This window comes from Diorhabda sublineata, chromosome 7 (assembly GCF_026230105.1).
Source record: "Diorhabda sublineata isolate icDioSubl1.1 chromosome 7, icDioSubl1.1, whole genome shotgun sequence".
NCBI classification, from domain to species: Eukaryota; Metazoa; Arthropoda; class Insecta; order Coleoptera; family Chrysomelidae; genus Diorhabda; species Diorhabda sublineata.
This window is the reverse complement of record NC_079480.1, coordinates 8,706,613-8,729,757: the sequence shown is the minus strand read 5'-3', so window position 1 is coordinate 8,729,757 and position 23,145 is coordinate 8,706,613. Positions and strand designations below refer to the sequence as shown.

The 23,145-nt window shown below is 32.3% G+C and overlaps 1 protein-coding gene across 1 annotated transcript in view; it reads left to right on the top strand.

Moving 5' to 3' along the window:
• The window catches only part of LOC130446871 (succinate dehydrogenase [ubiquinone] flavoprotein subunit, mitochondrial-like), a 137,438-nt gene that overhangs the window by 15,837 nt on the left and 98,456 nt on the right, over window positions 1–23,145 (top strand). Inside the window, exon 4 of the mRNA XM_056783377.1 lies at window positions 2,428–2,601. Coding sequence (XP_056639355.1) covers window positions 2,428–2,601 — 174 coding nt within the window. The remainder of the gene's footprint in view (window positions 1–2,427; window positions 2,602–23,145) is intronic.

Below are 23,145 nucleotides of genomic sequence, written 5' to 3'. Positions count from 1 at the left end.
ACTGCTCGTTTATTGTGCATTTTATAAGAAAATGTGTTTGAGATGAGGCAGAGCAGCAGATTTTATCGTATAGATAAACTGTTTTTACTAGAGAATTATAAGTTCCACTATTGACTGGAAATTTTATGATAGTTTATTTTAATTATCTTTCCTACTTTTATTAGCCATGAATAAGGAATGCTGTCAAATAACATTTTGTAGAAAATAAAGGTACAATGCAAGTTTTTTGTTATTGCACATATAACTGTGGTTGATAATTAGCTGTTACCGGTAATCTATATAGCTACTATCATTACTAGTACTACTGAAGTCTCATTTACTGAACGAAAAACAGGTCGCCCGGTTGTTACGTATGCTAGCGAGACCTAGGTATCCAACAGCTGCGAAGAGCGGCTTCTCAACACGTGGGATCTTACGCCAAATATGTGGACCTGTGTGCTAACAGAGCGTATGACACAGCCGTACAAACACCGAGCTATACCGACTCTATGAAAACCCCTGCCTGGTGAGAAAAGTCAAGAAAGCCAGACTCAGATGGCTAGGCCACTTGAAGCGTACTCCTGAGGGGGAGGCAAAGGGAAAGAAAAAATCAATTATTCAGATGTAAAATTTTGAAAATATTCTATCACAAAACTTTACATAAAATCAAGATAATAATGTTCAAAATGAATGACTACCATTCCCCTCTTGACAATAACCGAGGCGATTTTGAAATTCTCTGGGTTATTTTGTTAATTTCTTCCGTTATTCTAACCTTTAAATCAGCAATATTGTCTGGTCTATTCAAATATACTTTAGATTTTGATTAACACTATGAGAAGTAATCGAGAGGGTCAAATCGAGGGATCTAGCCGGCCATTCGATCATTTCACGTCTTTCAATCTACCTATTGGGAAAATAACTTCTAACTGTTTTGTTGGTAGTAAATGGATCGATTTATCTTTAGATGATTAACATCAGGAAAAAGTCTTTGTAATGTAGGTACTAAGAAGTTAATCAGCTCGTCCCACTTTCTTCTTTTTATAACCATGCCGTTCTGATTATCTTCTTTTGCATGAATCCAGTCTGTTTGTTGATTATGGGATGTATACGGGGAGATCCAATATTTACACTTAGAAAGAGGCATCAATAGAGATTTTAATGCAAAAACACTGTTTACAGCCTTATTGCAGTCTAATTTCCAATAATTTCTTGACTCCATATTATAAAGTTTTGTTCTTGAACTTAAGTCTTATAAATACTGGACACCCACAGTAATTTCTATGTTTTTTTCTGTACAGAAATAATAAATTACAAATTTTAAAATGATAAGTTTCCATTATTTTACTTACCCAGCTTTCAAATGTCAAAATAATATTTTTTACATGCACATTCTTCTTAGGATCTTGAGAGATAATTTTCTATTGTGCTTTTGAATGTAAACATTCAAGACTTCTTCGGCTTTCATTTTGCTGGAAATATCTTGGTCAACGTGCAATAAATCGAGACCATTTAGTCTTTTTTCAGACATCGTGTTACGTAGATTTGGTTTTAAGTGACAATTTTAAGAAACGATGTGAATAAACCACCTACTATAATATATACAACAAACAAGTCAAAGGACCGCGCGCGCCTTCGTCGAATTTTAGAATTCCAATACATCTAGGCAGGACCGGCTTTAGGGCGGATACACGCTTGTAAAAATATATATTCGTTGGTAGTAAATAAACTTATTATTTTCGATGTTCAGATTTATCATATCGCCTTAGAATGTGAATCTTGCCGGCATGTTTTTGTTTGAGTGTTTCTAGAAATACTTTTTTTTTATTATTATAAAGCAAAATTGAGCTTGAAGATTTGATTTCATTGGAGCATCGTGAACAAGAATAGGTTTAATAATATTGTTTTGGGCTGGACGTGGAGTTGTTCTTTCGATCGCTTTAAAATGTTTTATTTCATTTACTAGTATTTAAAACAATGGCCAAACTTCTTAAGATTTACACCACAGTTTAGTATATACTGGCCTCTACTGCTTTTTTAATTATATTTCGCTGTTCTTTATTTAATTTGTATCGATGTTGATTCAAGACCTGACTGAGCGGCTCCGTGTCGTCCCCATACAGCTTTATATATGTAATGGTCTCATCTGGAATTTTTGTTTAGAACAATATTGATCATTGCCTCGGCAATAACTGTCAAAACAGACATTGCTAGAAAGATGGAAAATTTTTTTGACTGATGACTAAAAATCAAACTTTTTGCCTTTAAAATTGATAGCTTCACATCTTGTAAAAAGATGGCTCCAGACACCTCAATCGCACATGCATCTCGCAACAATATGTTTATAAAGAAAAAACTTATTCCGTGGTAAAGAATCATTGAAATTTATATGTCTGTTGAGCTATTTGGTGTTTGGGTAGAATATATTGTTCAATATAATTTTTTTAGGACATGTGCTGCTGCTGACGCGACTGGTCACTATATGCTGCATGCCTTATACGGAGAAGCTGTCAGACACAAGTGCAAATTTTTTATAGAATACTTTGTACTTGACCTTTTGGTTACAGAGGATAAGTGCTGTGGTGTATTAGCTTGGAATCTAGAAGATGGTACTTTACACAGGTATGATAGTAATAATTTATTTACAAACTGAATCATTTACATAAGATGAGGTATTTGATAAATGTGAAATTTTTAAAATATGGGAGTATACGCACATAAGTTGCAATACATGATCGCTTATTTAATTAGAATGACTGGCACTGCTATACTGTACGATGATGGTCTCAGAGGTATCTGGTCCAACAAAGAAAACACAAAAATTTTGGAAAACAAAATATTCATTGTTCAACGTAATCTTCTTTTAGCTCCATACACTTTTCCCAGCGATGTTCAAAATGTCTTTTTTTTTTAATAACAATCGTCAGGCTCCCCAAAACAGCCATCAACTGCCGACATCACCTCTTCTTTGTCCACGCGAGCCATTTTTTCGAGTTTTATAACAGAAAATAATCCGAGGAAGCTGAATTTGGCGAATAGGGTGCATGAGTTGGCAATTCAAACTTTAATCTAATAATTTTGGCCACTGTAATAACAAATGTGTGAGCTGATGAAACAAGCCAAATATGGCCGTTTTTACTTGATTTCTCCAATCAAACGTTGCATAATACTTGCCGATTTTCTTTTTTAAGATAGTTAAAGGAAATTATCTCACGCGCATCCTAAAAACCGATGCCATGACCTTGCCTGCAGATGGAACGGTCTTTACCTTCTTTAGAGCCGGCTCTCTTTTTTAAGTCGCTTGTGTCCAAATTTTCAGTTAATATGCGATGTACTCACGTTTTGAAATGCCTTCTCACGCACTTTCAGTCAACGATCACCCAGTACTGCTTTGTGGTTTTTTTTTAACAATTCTGGAGTCGTATACAATATTTTACTGATGATAACGAAGGAACAGTCTCACTCAGACTATAATCTAGTTCAGCTCTCATATTGGTTGGGCTAACGCCTTTCTAATAAAAGTATTGTCAGGTCAGGTACTTCTGGGACCATTTTCGTAACATGGAGAGAGATGTTTAGATGGCAATGATTATAACCCCTAATTTAGACAATACTACTAAATATAAATATTGAAAATTTGAGAAGAGAAATTTTTATATTTTGGTGAATTGTTGAAGAATACTATGAAATCTCCAATATAACATTTCGTTTTGGTTATTCATCATGTATCCATAAAGATGGGGTTGTGTCAAAAAAATACCAAAGCATACTCTTTTTAGTATATACTCCAAGCTTTTGAATAACTGATTGTTCATCATCGGGGACTGAATGTGAAATAGAAAGATGAAAAATGTGTATCTGAAAAATAATTTAAATAAAATCACTTTTCTCGAATAAACGAGAATTGAGGCATGGAATTTTGAGATGAAATATTAATTTTACATAATTAGAAAAACTTGGAAATAAATATCGATTTTGTTATATTTTTGGCCATTACTTTTTATTTTCATATAATTCGTTTTTCAAAGTCTATCAGATATTCATAGATCACATTAAGGTTATTTAAATCAGTTTCTTCGTTAACCTATGATTTCATGACCAATATAGGTATTTTTAGTGGTTTGTATAATATTGTTAATACATCGGCAGATTTATAATCCATAGAATGACGTAAATAAAATACATGTTCATTAAATACTAATCTGTCTGAGTGTAATTTGCTGATTTCTTGATTTTTGTTGTGGGGACACCTCAAACATAAAGTCTACATGAACAATTCGAGGGACATCAATCAGTTAAAGGAAAATACCCACCAGGAAATGGCAGCAATCACCCCAGATTTATTGGCAAGAGTTTTCACAAATCTGCGTTTGCATTTAGAGGCCGTCTTCGAGAGGGCCTTCATCTAGATGATGTTATTTTTAAAAAATAAACTTCCTCTTAATCACCCAATAACCATCATATTTTTTATTGCAACAATACCTTATATATTTATTCTTTTAGCCTATACTTGATAAATGCACGTTCTATTGCGCCACCCTGTATTTGAACGATTTCACTAGCCTTTGCCACTTATCGATAATTTGAAACAACAAAAAATCCACATGCTTTCTCCAATTTAGCAATAGATTGTTTTTTCATAGTAGTATGAAGACATTTTATTTCTAATTCCCTTTTTCTATCAATAAAATTGACTATAGAAAGAAAGAAGTTCGTTGCTGTACTTTTATTGGGGGAGATAGGGACATTTTTAAGCGAATATAGCTTATTTTCAGGAATAGCCCCAGTATAGGAAAAATTTTCCTGTAGAGGGCTGGGATTGAAGAGATTTTTGGGATCCTTGGCATCCTTCTACTCACGCGTGGGATTGAATTTGGAAAATTGAAAATAATGAGAACAAAAGAAAATGGCTCGACCAACCAAATAGCTTTTGGACAGTATTGGATAGGTAGGGTGTGTAAGGACAGTTACAACCGCAGCTGTATTGTTCCTTGTCGACGACTATTTGGCTAATTAGCGAGTTCACCAAGTTCTAGAAAAATCGCAGAAAACCTGCAACACCGACGAGTTGCTTAGTGAGGTTTTGGAATGAGTTCCGCCTAATGGCGATGAGAAAAATATCGAGAAGTTTCTTAGGAAGTTATTCGTAGGCCGTAGCTAGTAATCGAATGGAAGCGATAGAGAGATTTCATCTTGGGTTTAGAGCAAAGGGGCAGGTCAGTAGTGATTCAAGGGATGAAAGGTTATTTTTGACAAGAGTATTGCTTAAAGCTTTTGCCGCATTCCGCATTTCGTGCGCTACATTTTCCTATCTATCCACTAGTTTTCCTGGATAGCTCTTTCATATGATGTTCAATTCCTTTCTCCTAGGTCTCTTAGAGTCTCCCTCATCTTCTCCTATACTGCGGTTGATACATCCAGGCTTTCTTCAGCCACCTGCTATGCTCTATCCTCATCACACGTCCGTATTAGAGCAGTTGCTTAGTCTGTAGTCTCTCTGAAGGCGTGTATACTCGACCTGTTCTACGTCGTATATCTTCATTTCGATAATGCTTTGTTCTGGATATCCTGGACGATATTCTTAAGCTGTCCATTTCCACAGCTTCCATATTTTTCTCCCGCTTATCTGTTAGTTGCCGGTAATCATATCAATACGTTAAAATAGGTTCTACTATACTTTGTATATTGTTATTTTTGTGTTTATCCTCACTTATCTTCTATCTTAATTCCCATTCTCGCAATTTTAGTTCTCCAACTACTCAGAGCTTCCTGAATGTATATTTCAAATATTGCTGGCGATAAACTACAATCTTGTCTCAAACCTTTAGAATGCGAAAATGGTTTTGATAGGATATTTCTCAATTTGACTACACCTTTTGACTTTCTGTATATGTTCTGAATAGCTTGAACATAAACATTGCTGTGGTCAGATTTTGTCAATAATCAAAAAGCGTTTCGAATGTGGGTTGCGGGCCCTTTAGCCCTGCACGAAATCCATTCTGTTCTATTTCAATCATAATTTTTTCAATTCCTTTTTTAAAACTTTGCCATTGCTCTAGTTACACTAATGCTACGATAACTGCCACACTTCTTCTTATCTCCTTTCTTGTATATTGATGTAATTCATGCCATATTCCAGTCTTCTGGGATTTCGTGCCCATTCAACAGGCACTTATTGAATAATTTCATTTAATATTTTCGGTCCATACTTCACCATCTCACCATAGTTGTGACACTTTCCGACTTTCGTTACTATTAGCGCTTCTAGCTTTTGGTTATCAATTTGGATATCATTATACCGTAATTCAATATGTGTTCTCTTTACCGTCAGCAGTTATGTCTATTAGATTGAAATTATTCTGTTTTAATTCCTTTCCCATATTTCTTATTGTTTTCCACGCAATTGCCACCTTCGTTCCTTCAATAAATCTATCAATCTCTCCACCTTTTTCTTTTCATGTTCCATTTCTACTTTTTATGACTTTTTTTTCGCTTCTCTGTTCCAGTACATATACAATTTTCTGTCTTCTGCTTCATATGAACTAAAGTTGATTCATGAGCATACGCTGATTTTTTTTTAAATTGAACACATACATGGTCTGTCATTTTTAGAGAAATTCTAGTAACGACATAAGTCCATCACTTTTGATGCTATTTTTCCAAAAATGAGAACATTTTTCATTGTCTAAAATACATGACAACATGTAAATATGTGCCTTTCATAACAAACACATCATTTTTCTTCAGTATTTAGTTTTTCACCTCTTCTAAGAAGTTTGATCTCATGGAGTCATGATCTTTGAAAAATACCTGATTCAAATATGGATAATGGATTCCAGATATCCTTTTAATATGCGATTGGACAGCTTTTGTGAGTTTACCATGACTTATTTTGATCTTACTGTGACTGATATTTGCTGGGCTTTGGCTTTTACCATATCTTTTTCGTGAAGTTTTTTCACTCTACCTACTCTATAGCTTTTATTCGGATCTCGTAAGCTTGGTCACAATTTATGGAATCGTCACTATAGGCTTTCTTTTTCTTTTGTATTATCTCCTTTATTATTTTTGTATACCGCTCTAGATTTTTTATATTCTGTGTCTCTTAGTACAAATGTTCTGCGCTCGCTACGTACCTCAACAGTTTTACACTGAACCCAAACGCTTAATCAGTTTATGCCCGTTAACATCTTAAGAACTATTCTTTTGATTCACTTCAAATTTTGAAACCACATTTTTAACTAGTAATATATTTTATTCATATTTTTTTATTGAATATGATACATTTGATATCATAAAATAATTGTATTAATAATCTTTTTACAAATTTATGATTTTTGACGATGTTTGGCAATGCTTCAAGTCGAAATCACAACGAAATCGTTGTGATGTTTTGATGGCATTCCTAAAAAATATATTATTATTAAAATTGGAAAATACTATAAATAAGCAGCTCAAACAATTTGTTTTACTTGAATTCACATGACCAATTTGATATCTGTGAGTTCTGTGCAACCTCAAAATGACAACGTTTCTATTTTAACAGAAAGGATAACATCATATATCTCGAAATTGAGATACATTGTATACCTCGGAACGTACTCAAAAAAAATTTAGAGCGCGTTAAATGCTTATTGAACAAATTTGAAATGACTCTAAATTTTGTTCTTGCCCTCATCAGTTTGTGATGAAAAATGTAATTGGTCATTGCAAGTATAAATATATTCTGCTCTACTGAAACGCGAATGCCTCATGAAATCCATTCATTGTTGGTTTGAACACAAAACGAGAATAAGTTTATGGATTTTTAAAAGAGCTTCGAAAGTTAGTTTCTTGTAGCACACAACTTCCTTTAAAGAAAAGTGTAAGAAGCTATCTATATTTAAAAGGTTTCGGTCGAAGTAACTTGTATTATATTCTTATAATGATTTTTTAACAAATAAAAACTGAAATGACTTTGAAGAAAATGAGTTTTGAACTGTTTAATTTGTACTGTTAATTATGTTACGGATTAAAATTTAGTGAAAAGTTGGTACAGGGTTCAATTTAGAAAATGCAAACAAAATAAACAAGAAAAAAGAATTTTCATGTTAAACATTGATTGTTTTTACAAGAATATGTAATATTAAGTTCTACGTAACTTTTATAATAACATAACAGTCACAAATAGATTATATTTGATACTTAGGTAAAATACATATCAAACATGACAGGAACGAAATTGGAGATCCACTAGTTAAAGAGGCGAAGTGAATACATATACTACCAAGTGAAGGATGGATGGCTGACATATATGAAACAGCTCAGCGGGCTTATAAGCACAAGGATTTTCTCCATGGCTGCTTCAGGCCAGTTTTCTATTTCTATTCTATCTAGATATTCTCCCTTTTTTTCTTCCCTTAATGAGGACCTTTTCACCAAACTACCCTCGTCCTGTCTTGCTATACGGCCCATGCAACGGAATATTTTCGATCCGACCCCATATCCCATCTCAGCTTGACTATACAGTGCTTTGATCTTTGCGTTTGTTCTTCTCCTCAACTCCTCTTGTTAATACATTTCTCCGAAAATCTTTCATAGTACCTTTCTTTTCAATATGTTTTTTCTGTTTTCTCTTTGTTCATGATCCAACACTCGATGCCATACAGCACCGTTGGTTTTATAACTGTATAAATGCGTAACTTGACAGCTCTTGAAATATCTTTTGATCTTTATAGTCCTCTTAGGGCTCCAAACATCTCAAACGTCTTGTTCCCTCTCGTGGAAGTTTATGCGAAAATTCCCGATTAGAATTTTTTGTGAGGACTCAGTAAGGGCCTTATCAGGTAATTCCGCAACCTGGTAAGGTATAGGTCTGGATAACCTATGAAGGACCTGATGAGGATTTAACGCAGATCAGTAATAAGGTCCTGATTAGGTTTATCTTATATGGTCCTTATCAGGATTATCTTGAACTGCTCTAATCTCGAGTACCTAACATATGCTTGATTTGCTATTCCATTTGGTTTGAGAGAGGTTCACACAAACAAAAATTATTTATAATAATACTCTATTAATCATATAAATTTGTCTATTATAAATTTTGTTTGAAAAATTTATATTAAAAGAAACATTCAATGAAAGCAATTAACATCACTAACGATCTAAATTTCAAAGTGACACTGTACGGAAACGATTCCGTTGGTCGAAAAAGTTCACTTGTGGTTTCACTCTACGCAAAATTTATTCGTCTTCAACTTTTATAATAACCACTTTATTGATAAATGGATTGGATTGGATGATATTACCGAAATCCTGAACTTAAACGATAATTTATCAAAAATGTGGAAAATTGGTCCAACTTTGATGTGCAATAGTATTAGAACGGGTAGTCAGAAAAACTCGCGACCTATCTCATTTAATGCATAATTTAATGTTCTGAAACTTTTATAATAACCATGTTTTCGATATTGCCTTTAAGAGATAATAACGTAAAACCACAAAATTACCTATTTTAGGGGTTCATTTTCCCTAGGAGAAGCACCTAGTCATATTGTGTTAGAAACGAAGTAATTGAAACCTTCAATTTTTTATTTCTTACACCTTTTATATATGTTTATGTTTCTAAATCCTCTTGATTTTAGGTCTCTTCTGTTTTAAAATAAGTTTTTTCAATAATTTTTGAAAGATAGATAAAAATTTTGATGATTCGACTTCTTTTTTTCTCAGTTTTTCATCTCAAAAATATGTAGCTGTCATCAATTAAATTATTTGTAGTTGTATCAGAATTTACAAAATGGAGCTATAGATTTTACTTAAATTATTTACGTCTTTTTTATCATTTATAAGTTTTTCGTTCTTATGAATGTGAACCATTTCTAAAAATTCTCTTTTTCGTGTATTAGATTCCGTTCCAAGAAATTTAGAATCTTTATAATTGAATTTATTGTAACGTTTTTCGTATTTATTTACACCCTTTCTATTCGTGGGGTAAATTAATAAGCAATGTATCCTACGTTCTTGATTTACACGCTACACAATACACGTAACTTAAAATAATTCGCTTATAAATATCACTTATATAATCTCTGCGATTACTTTACTAATTGGCTTTATTCACTACTACTATTTTAAAATAGAGTTCTAAAAAGCTCTAGAGCAAAAAGGAACAAAAGAAATGAATAAATAGACTTTCCTCTAAATTATTTGAAAGAAATACAGTAAATAAACACGTCACTATAATAAAAAGTTCTGAAAAGTCATATCAAAGGCGCTTTCGCCATTTATAAAAAATGTGAAAGACGCCGCGCGAATTCGTCGAATTTTAAAATTCCATTAACTTTTTTGATATTTTGTGGTTTGATAATGCAGTTCTATTTCTTTTATCGTATTGATGACCTTTAAGTCTATTTTCTAAGCATTTCAAAAATTATTAGAAAAATTCAATTCTATAACAGAAGAGACGATTTAAAAACATAAACAATAAAATTTTGTGTGGGAATTATTTCCTTTTTGAAGTTTGATCCTATTGGACTTTTATATGTTTCTTGAATTCTTAGTTGAAATTTGCGAATTTGTGGTCCATATAAAAGGCCTGCCACTAATCGTTTATGTTTATTGATTGATTGTTGATTGAATTGACTGTTTATACTAGTTCAATGGAATTTTCTTTGAAATGTGATAAGGTTTATTATCACAAACTTAGTTTAAAGAGCCCATATTTTCTTTCTACACGAGTTTTATAACAAGTTTTCGTATTATCTTTGAAACTTTCCAAAAATTCTTATCGGAAATTAAAAAAAAACTCAACAAAAATATTTACTGGTAATCTGAGAAGGATAACCAATTCAAATATATTCAAGCGAATATATCACAGATAAATTCACAAATACTGGAAAATAATATGCTACCAGTCAATTGTGTATAAAATCAGAGCTTATGACTCAACTTTGTTGAAATTGTTGCTTTTGGATTTTTAATGACTGTGAGAATTCATTATACCACCCACCTCTGATTCCGATGAAATTTAAAAAGATAATGCAGATGGAATGGGGAAGTGATTGACCAAATTTGCTTATATATAGAGATATAGGAGTTGGTTTTTACTAGAATAAGGCTATGATGGGATCCCATTTCGTTAGGGTTTATGCAAAAAGGTGGTTTTCTTTATTTACTACCGATAACTCGACCTCCTGGACGACCACTTATAAGGTGGTATGAAAGCTGGTCATCAGCATCCCAACTACTCCTGGCAAACCCTTGATGAAAATACAGGACCTAGTCCTAACGTAAGAAGAAGAAGAAGAAGAAGAAGAAGAAGAAGAAGAAGAAGGAGAAGAAGAAGAAGACTACCGATAAGGTGCACTATGGTTCGATAGAACACCGAAAGAAAGCAACGGATAAGATGGGGTCGGCATTCAAAGACTATCCAAATCTAAGCTACCGAAACCAAACCAAACAAGAATTAATCTGACAATATCCTAGATGAATACAAAGTCAGGAGTGGTTATATGTTATGAAAATAATGCTGTGACATAAACAAAAAATTATCATACGATCTGTCGTTTCTGAGTTATAGGCATTTGAATTTGTGAAATCAGAACTTATATTTTCTAAATTATAGATTTGAACATTATGAATTTTTAATGGATGATTACATATGTCCATGTAGTGTGTTTGAGGGAATAAATAATTCTACACTACTATTTGAGGGCCAGAGAGGCTCATGTCCAATGGTTAACAATTCAGAACTTTTCCAGAGATAATCTGTGAATCAAAAATGAATTTTTAGATCGTTGTACTTGCAAAGGAAACCGTTCTCCATAATAAGGCAATCTAAATAAAATTATAATAAATTGTAATTATTTATTAAAAAAAACATATTACGTATGAACGTATTAAAACACAAACATTTCTTGATGAACAAATGAATGAGTAAATAAACATTTATACTACATACTATCGAAGATAATAAAAATTGGCAATGTTTGAAATCGGAATAAAATATTTTATGGTATCAACAAATATATCCTATTTATTACTTATATAACTAAAAAGTGAATAAATCACCATTTTATTATTAGTTATTCTTTCTGTTATTGATAATCACGTTGTAGTATTCATTTGATGCTTCATATACATGCTTTTCTTCTAGTATCTTCTAAGTACCTGAAGAAGACGTATTTGTCTTGCCATATTCCTTAGACCAACTGTGTAAATTCTTCGAGAAAATTTGAAATAAAATTTACTTAATTGATAGTTCTTGTTGATCTTGGCATACTAGAACTAATTTTTTTGATCTCGCATCTCCAGTTTTTTTTCTTGGTAAGTTTCTTCCTAGCAATCTTTTTTACAGAGCACATAACAGTTATTAACTATCAATAGATGACAGCCCACGACTTTAATTTTTCAACATGTTTTCATTTTATCGATGAGGCTTTATTTAGGCGACCAAAAATTTTCAATTCATTCACATAATGCATACTAATCAAACTTTATCGTTACTCTATAGCAGCAACGGTTATTTCAAATCAAATATTCTGAAAACAGTATCGAGTTTTACGAACCTTCACAAAATATTTCGAAAATGGTACTCAGAATCGAGTTTCAACAATAATACCCACATTATCGTGATGGAACAAAAACGCGGTTGTTCTTTTTTAAGTTCGGAATCAAAACGTCCAGCATTTCACAATACTGTATTTATGTCCTTATTGGCCGAAAAACGGTTTTTAGTTTCTTAGGAGTAAGTACTAAGTAAAATTAATTTTTTTAATTGTATTTTTATTTCTGGAATCTAATAGTGTATCCAAATTTATTTACTGAGATATGTTGATGGAAAAATACACTGGGATTGGGTGTGAAGATATCTAAACATTCGTTTGAATTTTTAATGCAGCAGTAAGCGTTCGAGGTTCCCACTTTGCAGATAGCTTTGATCTAAAATCTGCATACTAGTTAGGTTGAAATATTCACTTCATTTTTTCATTGGTCGATCGCTTAGTACAGAGGTACATATTTCATCAACCATAAATATAGCAAGTAAATTACTGTCGTCCAAGTATCATCCATATTCATATGGTTTTTAAGCTTTCAAAAGAAGAGAATCGCTAATGAATCATTCCATAAGATGGAGCCCTTTCAGGAAAATATTTTCGTATCTTTGTCTCGGATTTCTTAATTATTCTTCTTCGTTAAAAAAACTATTTTTAGGTTACTCTCAATATTCGTTTTTTTCGATACACATCTAAAAACAAAAGATAATTTTTTTATTACTATCCAATAATAACCAATCTACCTTTCACATTTATGTGAAACTAATAATGTATTCAACAAGAATGCCTTTTTGTTGTAAAATTGAGAGATTTTCAAGTTCACTTTGAAGTTTGACTAATTATTCTTTTCCTAAAAATGTGATTTTCAATACTACTTGCTACCTACTATACAGGGTGTCCCACGACGAGTTAAAACTATCTGTATATGGCAAAATACTTATAGTAAAATAATGAAAATTTCTACGCTTAGGTTTTTGGATACGATTTTTTTAACTAAAATATTTTCAAAGATGGCTGACTACCAGTTCTACCGGAATTCGACTGTGACATTTTTATATTAAGTAAAACACCCTATATATTAATACATTTTTGAAATTTGCGTAAAATTTTAGTATACTTCTGTCTAAAAACTTTGCCTTATTTTTTACCTCTGAATGCATTGAAATAGAAAAAACGGGTGGTTCTTTTTTAAAAAATTAAAGAAATTTGATATTTATGAAGTTAAGCTTTCAACACTTTTTATACACACCCTGTATAATATGAAAATTTTTCAACATGGATTTAAATACCTCTGACCTTTCTAAAAGCAACCGAATAGAAATCATTTTCATATCTTTAAGGGTATCGTCGTAAAAAAAAATAATTTATAAGGATCTGCAACGGTAAAATTTTTTACAAAATAATTATTAACTCAATAAGTATGCATTTTTGGAAAAAGTTTTTAGAGAAAAGTATACTAAAATTTTACGAAGATTTTAAAAATGTATTGATATACATTATTCTTAAGAATTATTAAAAATCTAAAATCAACGAAACCTCCTAAATGTTTTTGCTAATTTTGATAACTTATGCCATATTTCAACAGAGCTCAGTCATAAGCTCTGATTTTATATACAATTGACTGGTAGCATATTATTTTCCAATATTTGTGGAATTATCTGTAATATATTCGCCTGAATATATTTGAATTGGTTAACCTTCTCAGATTACCAGTAAATATTTTTGTTGATTTTTTTTTTATTTTCGATAAAAATTTTTGTAAAGTTTCAAAGATAATACGAAAACTTGTTTAAAACTCGTATAGAAAGAAAAAATGGGATCTTTAAACAAAGTTTGTGATAATATGAGTAAACCTTATCACATTTCAAAGAAAATTCTATTAAACTAGTATAAACAGGAAAAATCAATCAATAAAATATATTCGTATAAAATTAGAATGGTGAAGATGTTTTGGCAAAATCGTATAAAATCTTAGCATATTTGTTTTCTTCACTGCTCTTCACTTTAAATACGCATAACGTTACGAATGTTTATAACTAGTAAGCCCTCTTATTTCTCAGTTTTCTATCTACTTTAGAGTCGGGGTTACGTTTTTTTTGAAGCACTGTATATAATCAAACACCTATTTTTCCAGATAAACTCACATTCAGAAATGAACAAGTACCTAGATAGGGTTGATCGAATTATTCAGGACATTGGGTGATACCTTGCAGACCCAGACTAATTTTGATCATACTAATGATAATGACTAATGCTAAGCTGCTCGTTCCGATTTACGTCCCCATGTATTCACAACCACCAGTTGGCATTCAAAGAAAGTTCTTTCGCTTTTATTAATCAAAGCCTCGAAATGTTGAGAACTTTTTGTGAAAATCATTCCAAAATCTATAGTGTGATTACTAATTGCTAACGCTAGTTTGTTCCTTGTTTCGTCATTCAATGACAATTATTTGTCTTCAATTTTGTTAATGATGAGCACACATCGAAATTTTTCTTGTACTTAAAATATGGTTACATCGTTAGGGATCCGATTTTATGAAAAAACACAGCTGTCAATTGAATTGAGGAGCATAATGATAACATATTCATTGATAGAATGTCAAATGCAGAAATTTTAAGCAATTTTACAAAATTATCGCTTATACATTGATTGATATGAACCCAGAAATAGTAACAACAATTTGTCGTTCTTCTTCTATCTTTTCTATTTTCTATAGGCAATTCTGGCTGTTTCTTTCTTTTGTTGTGCTTTTAAGTTATATTATCGCTCCATCTTTTCCGGAGTCGATCGACACTTCTCTTCCCGGCCGGCGATTTGTCTCTTTGTCATTCTACTTATATGGTTGTTCCATTCTTTTTTTCTGTTCAATGACTACTCGATAATCTTCTCCACATTACATGTTGTTCTAATGTAGTCGCTTCTTACACGATCTCTCAGTGTGTTCCCCGTGATTCTTCCCAGTATTCTCTATCATCTCAGCTGTTTCCAGCATTCTTTGTGTTTTGATCGTGTCCAGTCGCGTTTCTGCTGGGTATGTCATCATTGGTTTTATAACAACTGTAAATTCTAGTTTCCGTTCTAATATGTTTGTTTCTCCATATTGTATTATTGAGGCACCCTGCTGCTCTATTGGCTCTCTGTATTTGTTTTTTTACATCTGATTCTACATCTCCATAGCTTGATAGTGTGATGCCAAAGTAGTTAGTTTCCATAATCTGTTCAATACTGGTACCGTCAATTTCTATCGTACATCTAATCGGTTCTTTGCTAATGACCAGTGTATTTGTTTTTTGGGATGAAATTATCATGTTTAGCTCCTTTGCTACTATGTTAAACTTGTGGACCCATCTTTGTAGGTCGTCTTCACTTTCTGCTATGAGGATAACTTCACATCTGCATAGCGGAGAATTTTTGTTTCTCTATTTCCCATCTTATAACCTTTCTTTCTTCTCGCTGCTTTTATTATTCCATCAATTATGATATTAAAAACTAGGGGGCTTAAGTAATCTCCCTATCTTATACCCGTGTTAATGTTTATTTCCTCTGTAAGTCGTACGTCTATTCTAGCCCGTATTTTGTTGTTCTTATATATGTCTTCGATTGCATTGATGATGTCTAACGATATTTGTCTACTGTATAAAAGGTGAATCACGTCTTTTAATCTAACTCTGTCCAAGGCTTTTGTCAAGTCAATTAAGCAAATGAATCCCGGTCGATTATATTCTAGAGCTGTCTCTGTTATTTGTCTAGTTACAAATACTGCGTCTGTACATGATCTCCCACTTCTAAAACCTTGTTGTTCGTGCTCAAAAGATATTCCTTGGATTTATTAGTTGGATGAAAATTTTGGTTGTCATTTTTAGAGTAGTGTTTAAAAGATTGATTCCTCTATAGTTTTCCGGTTCTTTTCTATCATCTTTTTTAAGCAGTGGAATTAGTATATTTGTTTTCCATTATTCAGGTACTTTTTTGTGTTTTGATATTTTGTTATTGAACTGCCCAGCCATTGCTTTCTCACAATTTTCGAAAAGTTCCTTTGCTATTCAATCACTGTCGGTTTTTTAGTTTTCTCTGAACATTTTGAACAATTTGTTGCAATTTTTTATTCTAAATTCGATATCTCTCCCTTATTTTCATGGAATAATTCGTTACCTAAATACTAAATAAATATACACGCTTTTCTATTCAAAAACTTATTACCACAGAACATGTTAGAAACAACGTATAACGGTATGTTTTGTTTCATTTGATATATCCGGTTTACTAGACATTTCACTCGTGTAGTCATGTATCATAACGCTTATCACTCTACTTTATCGCTTGAAGCGATTCCTTTATAGTTTTGCTCCGTTGGCGAATGCCCATCTATCATTTCAGTTTTATGAACTACATTATACTTAGGAAATTATTTGGTTATTGTCTGAAGTCACAATAGTGGTAAATTAGCTTTGAGTGTTTTCGTAATTCAACTTATTGGATAAATTAGCAGCTGTAAAATGATAATTTTCATGCGAGAGTAACAAAATTTTCAATCAACCACTTATACATAGTCCAGTAAGTTTTCAATTATGTCAAACCATCCAAAAACAATCTTTCCAAACTCCCTCTCATGATCCTATTCCATATCTCCCTGATGGTAACGCTAACTTACACAGTTTTTTCTTTATGCCCGTAGTTTTAGCAGAGCTTCGCAGTACAATTAATGATATCAAATACTCATCTGGACCTTACTTTAAAAATGTTTTCGAGTCTGCCCAACTGCAAAATAAATCATCTTATCACTTTTATTTCAAAATGGCACCTTTCCCAATTGCCTTAAGACGACTATAATTATACCTCTTCAAAAAGAGGAGATGAAAATTAAGCATCGATTTATCGCTCAATTGCACTCCATAGTACGTTATCTAAGATCATAGAAATATTGGTCCCAAAAAGGGGTTTATCTTTTCTGTTTAAATATAAAATACGTACCTCCCATCAATTTGGGCTTTTAAGTAACAAATGCACGAATGCTACATTTCCCCTCCTTACTAATGTGTACTCTAACCTAAACAGCCATCACTCTACTGCAACAACTTTCTGTGATTCTTCCAAGGCTTTCGATGGTGTTAATCATAATATTTTAATCAACAAATTGCAGTACTACAGTTTCAAGGAATACCTCTCGCATGGTTTAAGTCATACCAACAGAAGTCAGCTTGTAAGGGTTGAAACAACGATGTCTTCTTGCAAGCCAATAGAATGTGGAGTGTTCTAAGGCTCAGTACTAGACCCTATTTTTATTTTTTGTGTTTATAAACGACATCGCCTATCTAGACATCAGTGATAAAATATGTCTTTTTGCAGACGATACTTGTTTCTCTTGGATCTCTGATCTCACGATACTTCATGGACCATATCTAATGACCTAATCACCTTTATATGATGGTGCGATTCTAATCTTTTTTGTCTCAACGCTCCTGAAACTGAAGAATAGAAGTAAATTGCAGCCTTTTTTATTAAATAACATCACAACTGACGTCGTTGAATCTGTAAAATTCTTAGGGCTTGTTGTGGATAATTCCTTTAAATGGGAATTACATATTGCCGCCTTATCTAAAAAATTGAGCTCCTCCTGTTTTGCGCTGAAATCACTATCCAAAGAACTGAACTTATCCACCGCCTTAACCGTTTTATGCCCTTATTGAGGGCATGCATCACCGATATGCCCGTCCCTTCTAGGGTAAGTGTGGTGCAACTAACTTTGAGCGAATCTTTTAACTACAAAAGTGAGCTGTTAGATATTTACTCAGATAAAACAGCAAGGCTCACTGCAGGGACTTCTTTAAAAGATTAAAAATTCTGACTTCTCCTTCTTTATTAACCTTTGATTCCGTTTACCTAATTCGTAAGCACGCTTCTCAAATTTCAGAAATATCGTTGCACGGCTATCTAGTTAGGAATCCGTAGCCCGATTTTCACCTACCTACTTCACGTTCAGAATTAGTTAAGGGCTCATTATTTTGCAATACAAGAAAATGCACAATCACTTGCCAATTGAAATCAAATCGATATCTGTTCTGCGTTTCGCAATAATTTGACGGCATATTTATTGGAAAGTACCTCCTACTCTGTAAACAACTTTTATTCTAATAATAATATTTAATACCGGGCATGCTGCATACTGATTTAATTTTTACTATGGACTTATATACGAATTATGTGTATATTTAGCTATTTTTATGTTTGTCTACAAATTGTAACAATTTTCTGACAATAAAGCACTCCCCCCTCTCTCTCTCTCTCTCAGTAATCGGAAGGAGCTATATCAAGAGAATATTGCGGATTAGAAAATAATCCGTAATGCATTTTGGCTTATTTTCTGAAACAATGGATAATCACATTATCGTGATGAAAAAAGCTCTTTTCTTTCAAAAACGCGGTTGTTCTTTCTAAAGTTTGGAATTAAAACGCAAACCAATACAATACAATAATGAATCATGACCTTATTGGCAGAATAAACGGTTTTTAGTGTATCCAAATTTTATTTACTGAGTTATGTCGATGGAAGAATTCACTTGGATTGGGTGTGAAGATAACTAAACATTTGTTTGAATATTTAATGCAGCAGTAAGTGTTCGAGTTTCCCACTTTGCAGAGAGCTTTGATCTAAAATCTGTGTACTAGTTAAGTTGAAATATTCACTTCATTTTATTCTTTCATTGGACGATCGCTTGGTACAAAGGCACAGATTTCATTAATGATAAATATATCAAGTAAATGACTGTCGTCCAGTAGCTTTCAAAAGTAGAGAATCGCTAATGAATCATTCCGTGGGACGGAGCCCTTTCAGGATAATATTTACGTATCTTTGTCTCGGATCTTCTTATTGTTTTTTTTACGTTAAATAAATAATGTTTAGGTAACTCTCAATATTCGCTTTTTTTCGATACACACCTAACAACAAAGACAGTTTTCTTTATTACTATCAGATCTAATCTATCTTTTACATTTATGTGATCACCGTTGAAATAATTTTAAAAAGAAATGTGTCGTCGGTATTAACTACTGAGGTTGTTTGATCTATATAGAATTTTCAAAAAGATGCTTTATGAAGTAGCAAACATAAATTTGTTTTTTTATAGAACGGGAATAAAGTTTGACATATTATCGTAACAAAATGCCACTTTTGATAAAATTTCTTTTTTCTTGGAAATAAAAGAATTTTTTTTCCCGAAAATTGTATAAACACTTAAGTAAATGTGGATACTTTATTTTAGATTATTTAATTATACAATAAAATTACATGTTCTTTATATTATAATGTTTCTCTTTTTTATTTATACGATTCCTATCAGTGGAGGTTTTTAATAAACACTGTCTCTTACTTTTTCAATTTATTCAAATACTATATACTACACTTAACTAACTCATAATAACTCACTTATTACTATTACCCAACTATCATAGTGTATTTAAATTCTTCGATTACTTGGCTAATTCGTTCTGTTCACTACGATTATTTATTATAAACTGAACTAAACTGCGCTAAACGAACTCGCTTATATGTCCAAACGAAGTTCTTGAAAATAAATAAATAGACCTTTCTGGAAATGATTCAAGAGAAACAATGTAAATAAACCGCTTGCTTTAAAAACGTATATAAAAAACAAACATCAAATGGATTCCTCGGTTTATAAAAAATAAGTCAAAGGCACCGCGTCCGCCTTTGCCGGAATTAAGAATTTCATTACATCTAAGCAGGATTGGCTCTATAGCGCAGAATGGTTCGTAACAATATCAGAAGTACAATTGTCAAATCTACCTTACATGAATGAGACATTCTTTACACTATTCAGTACAAATTCGAATTTTCTTGTGTTGAAATTATATTTCTTTCTGTTATCACAACTCTAGTTGATGATCTGGTGTTATTTAAGCATACCATACTTTATCAGCTATTTCTGTTCTGTGTGTTACCGAGTCATCAACATTTCCTTTAGTGACCGTTGTGTAGCAGACGATCTTTGGAATTAATGACCTTTTATATATTAGTTAACATTTCCAGATTGAACAAAATAAGCCACTGTTTCGGCAACCTTATAAAATCGTTTTTTACCCACAACCTGACTGATACATTATCCATTGTGATATTCATAAAAGAGGCGACGATCCCTTGCTGCTCCTGCTCCTGGACACAAGGCTATGTACATTCAGTGAAATTTAATATATTTTTAACTAACTACAAATCTCCTGTTTACGTCATTATTTGTTTCCTCAACAATTCCAATTAATAACGTTCTTGAATGATGAAATCATCTAATGTTACCTGCCGCTTTCACAAAATTCGACAAGCTCCTGTAATCCCTAATACAACAATAACCTTGACCATTAAATAAACTTCATTAGCATTATTTAGAAAATTCCTAATATGTGTACTCATAAAAATCGTAGCCTCATTGGGATTGTAACTTTTCTCATTTTGTTTCAGAAATTTAATTAGTTTGGAATATTTTGAAATGTTTACATTATTCTTGGATCGTAACATACTTTTCATTAAATAATAAGCCAATAGCAAGAAATGCATGTTTTTTCCATCTTCCTTTCCACGAATCTTGAATACGTCGTTTCGTAAATTGTCCGCAATTTAGCTGGCAATAATTTCTGTGAGACTATTTTGGCTACTTCTACTAATTCGGTGGAGTCAGAAAAAGCCCGGAATCAGACAGACAATTTCTACTTTATAGTGTAGAGAATAACTTCTTAACAGCCACTAAGTTCACAATTTTTGCATAAAATCATAAAATGAAATTGACAGCATTGACATTGATTACTTTAAATGGATTTTTAGCAACGCAGTTCTAATTGTCACGGTATAACCCACTAATTTCAAAATTCAAATTTCACGTCGATAATTTTCTGAGATGAATATTGTGATAAGATAGTTTTTCAATATTAAATCATCGTTTTACCCGACACGGCAAAAAATTGTGTATTATACACGAAAAAAATACTGGATTTTAGCTTTCGCTCGTGCTTCGGAGACAATTCAACCTCGAACTATAATCTAGTACCTCTTTCCTTGGATTATAAATAACTATTCTTGTATCATAGAAAAACCAAATTAATATAATTCCTTACGCAATATCTAAATATACTTTTTTCTACGTCCGATATAATCACGTTTTTTTCATTCATTTGCATTTATAAAGAATGTAATTTCCGAAGCGGTCAAAAAACTCGAAAAAAAGTACCGTAGAGGTTCATTTTTTTACGCGTTTGCGTTAAAGTACCGTGACGTGTAATTTTTTAACGCAATTTGTTTCTCCGATAACCTGTCACACTTTTATTTTTTGAAATTCGTTCAAGAAAATCCGTTTTGTGTCTATTTAAAAGGAGTGTAGTATTATTATTAGTGATGGAGAGTAATAGTGAAGAAAGTTTAAACTGCACACCAGAAGATGTTGAATCGGCAATTGCAGCGACTATGAATCTTCTCCCTGAGAAATCCATGGAGCAGCAAGGAAAATAATTATTTTATTGTGTGGCGTACCTAAAAAGACATAAACAGTGGAAGTCTTCAGCACTTTGGTCGACTTATTCAAAACTGAATTGCACCCTAATGGTAAACAACGACGTAGAAATCAGTAAATACTCGAAACTTATTGCATATTTGAAAAATAAATCAATTGGCTATAGTCCCAAAAATCTAAAACATATACTCGTGAAAAAATTGATAAGTTTGCATGTTCCAAACGATCATTATCTCAGCAAAAAATTTTAATGTATGTTTGGATATTATTTATAAAATCTTTCAAATCGCTTTAATATTGGGAATCGCACAAGCTCTGCCAGGGGAGGAATTATATAAAATGAAGTGTAACGATATTAATAATACCAGAAATGTTTCAATTATCACAATACCTGATACAGAAACTCATATTCAACGTCGATTCACAGTTATTGGTGAAATGTTTAACGAGAGATTAAACTTGGTAAACATTTATGAAAAATATAAAAACCAACGACACACAAATGTCAAAAGAGATCATTACCTAATCAAAAAAACTATACTGGGCATACATTTCGATGGTCTTCGGAGTCTTTATTAGTGGATGGAAATCCAACACAGTTGCGGAGGGTTACCTAGACGACTCAATAAAAAACAAAATGGATTCTGCAGTGAAAATTTTAACGGGAACTAGTTCGACTTCAAGCAACATTGTAAATTTTCACGATTTTACCAACAATCCAATAACTATTAATACAACTGTAGTCGATGTTATTTCTTTGAACTTGTTAAATATTGCCAATTTAAGTACCAATAGTAATGTAACTTTTTCACTTTTCACAAATAATAATGCTCACAGTTGTACTTTTAATATTGCTATCACAACATAAAAATTGATAAAAGTTTTTTTGAAATTTTTTTAAATCTACGGACGTAGAAAAAGTTTTGTATTGAAACTCGTGAGTAAAGTGAAGTAGAAATTGGTCAAACCATCTTACTCGTGAAAAAAGTATTACGTTACTCACTTGTTGCATAAATACTTATTTTTCGGTCAGTCATAGAACAAACATTTAGATCGTTAGTACACACTATATTAAAGATATAGACATGCGGTTTTCGCGACCCTGTATCACTATTTTGTA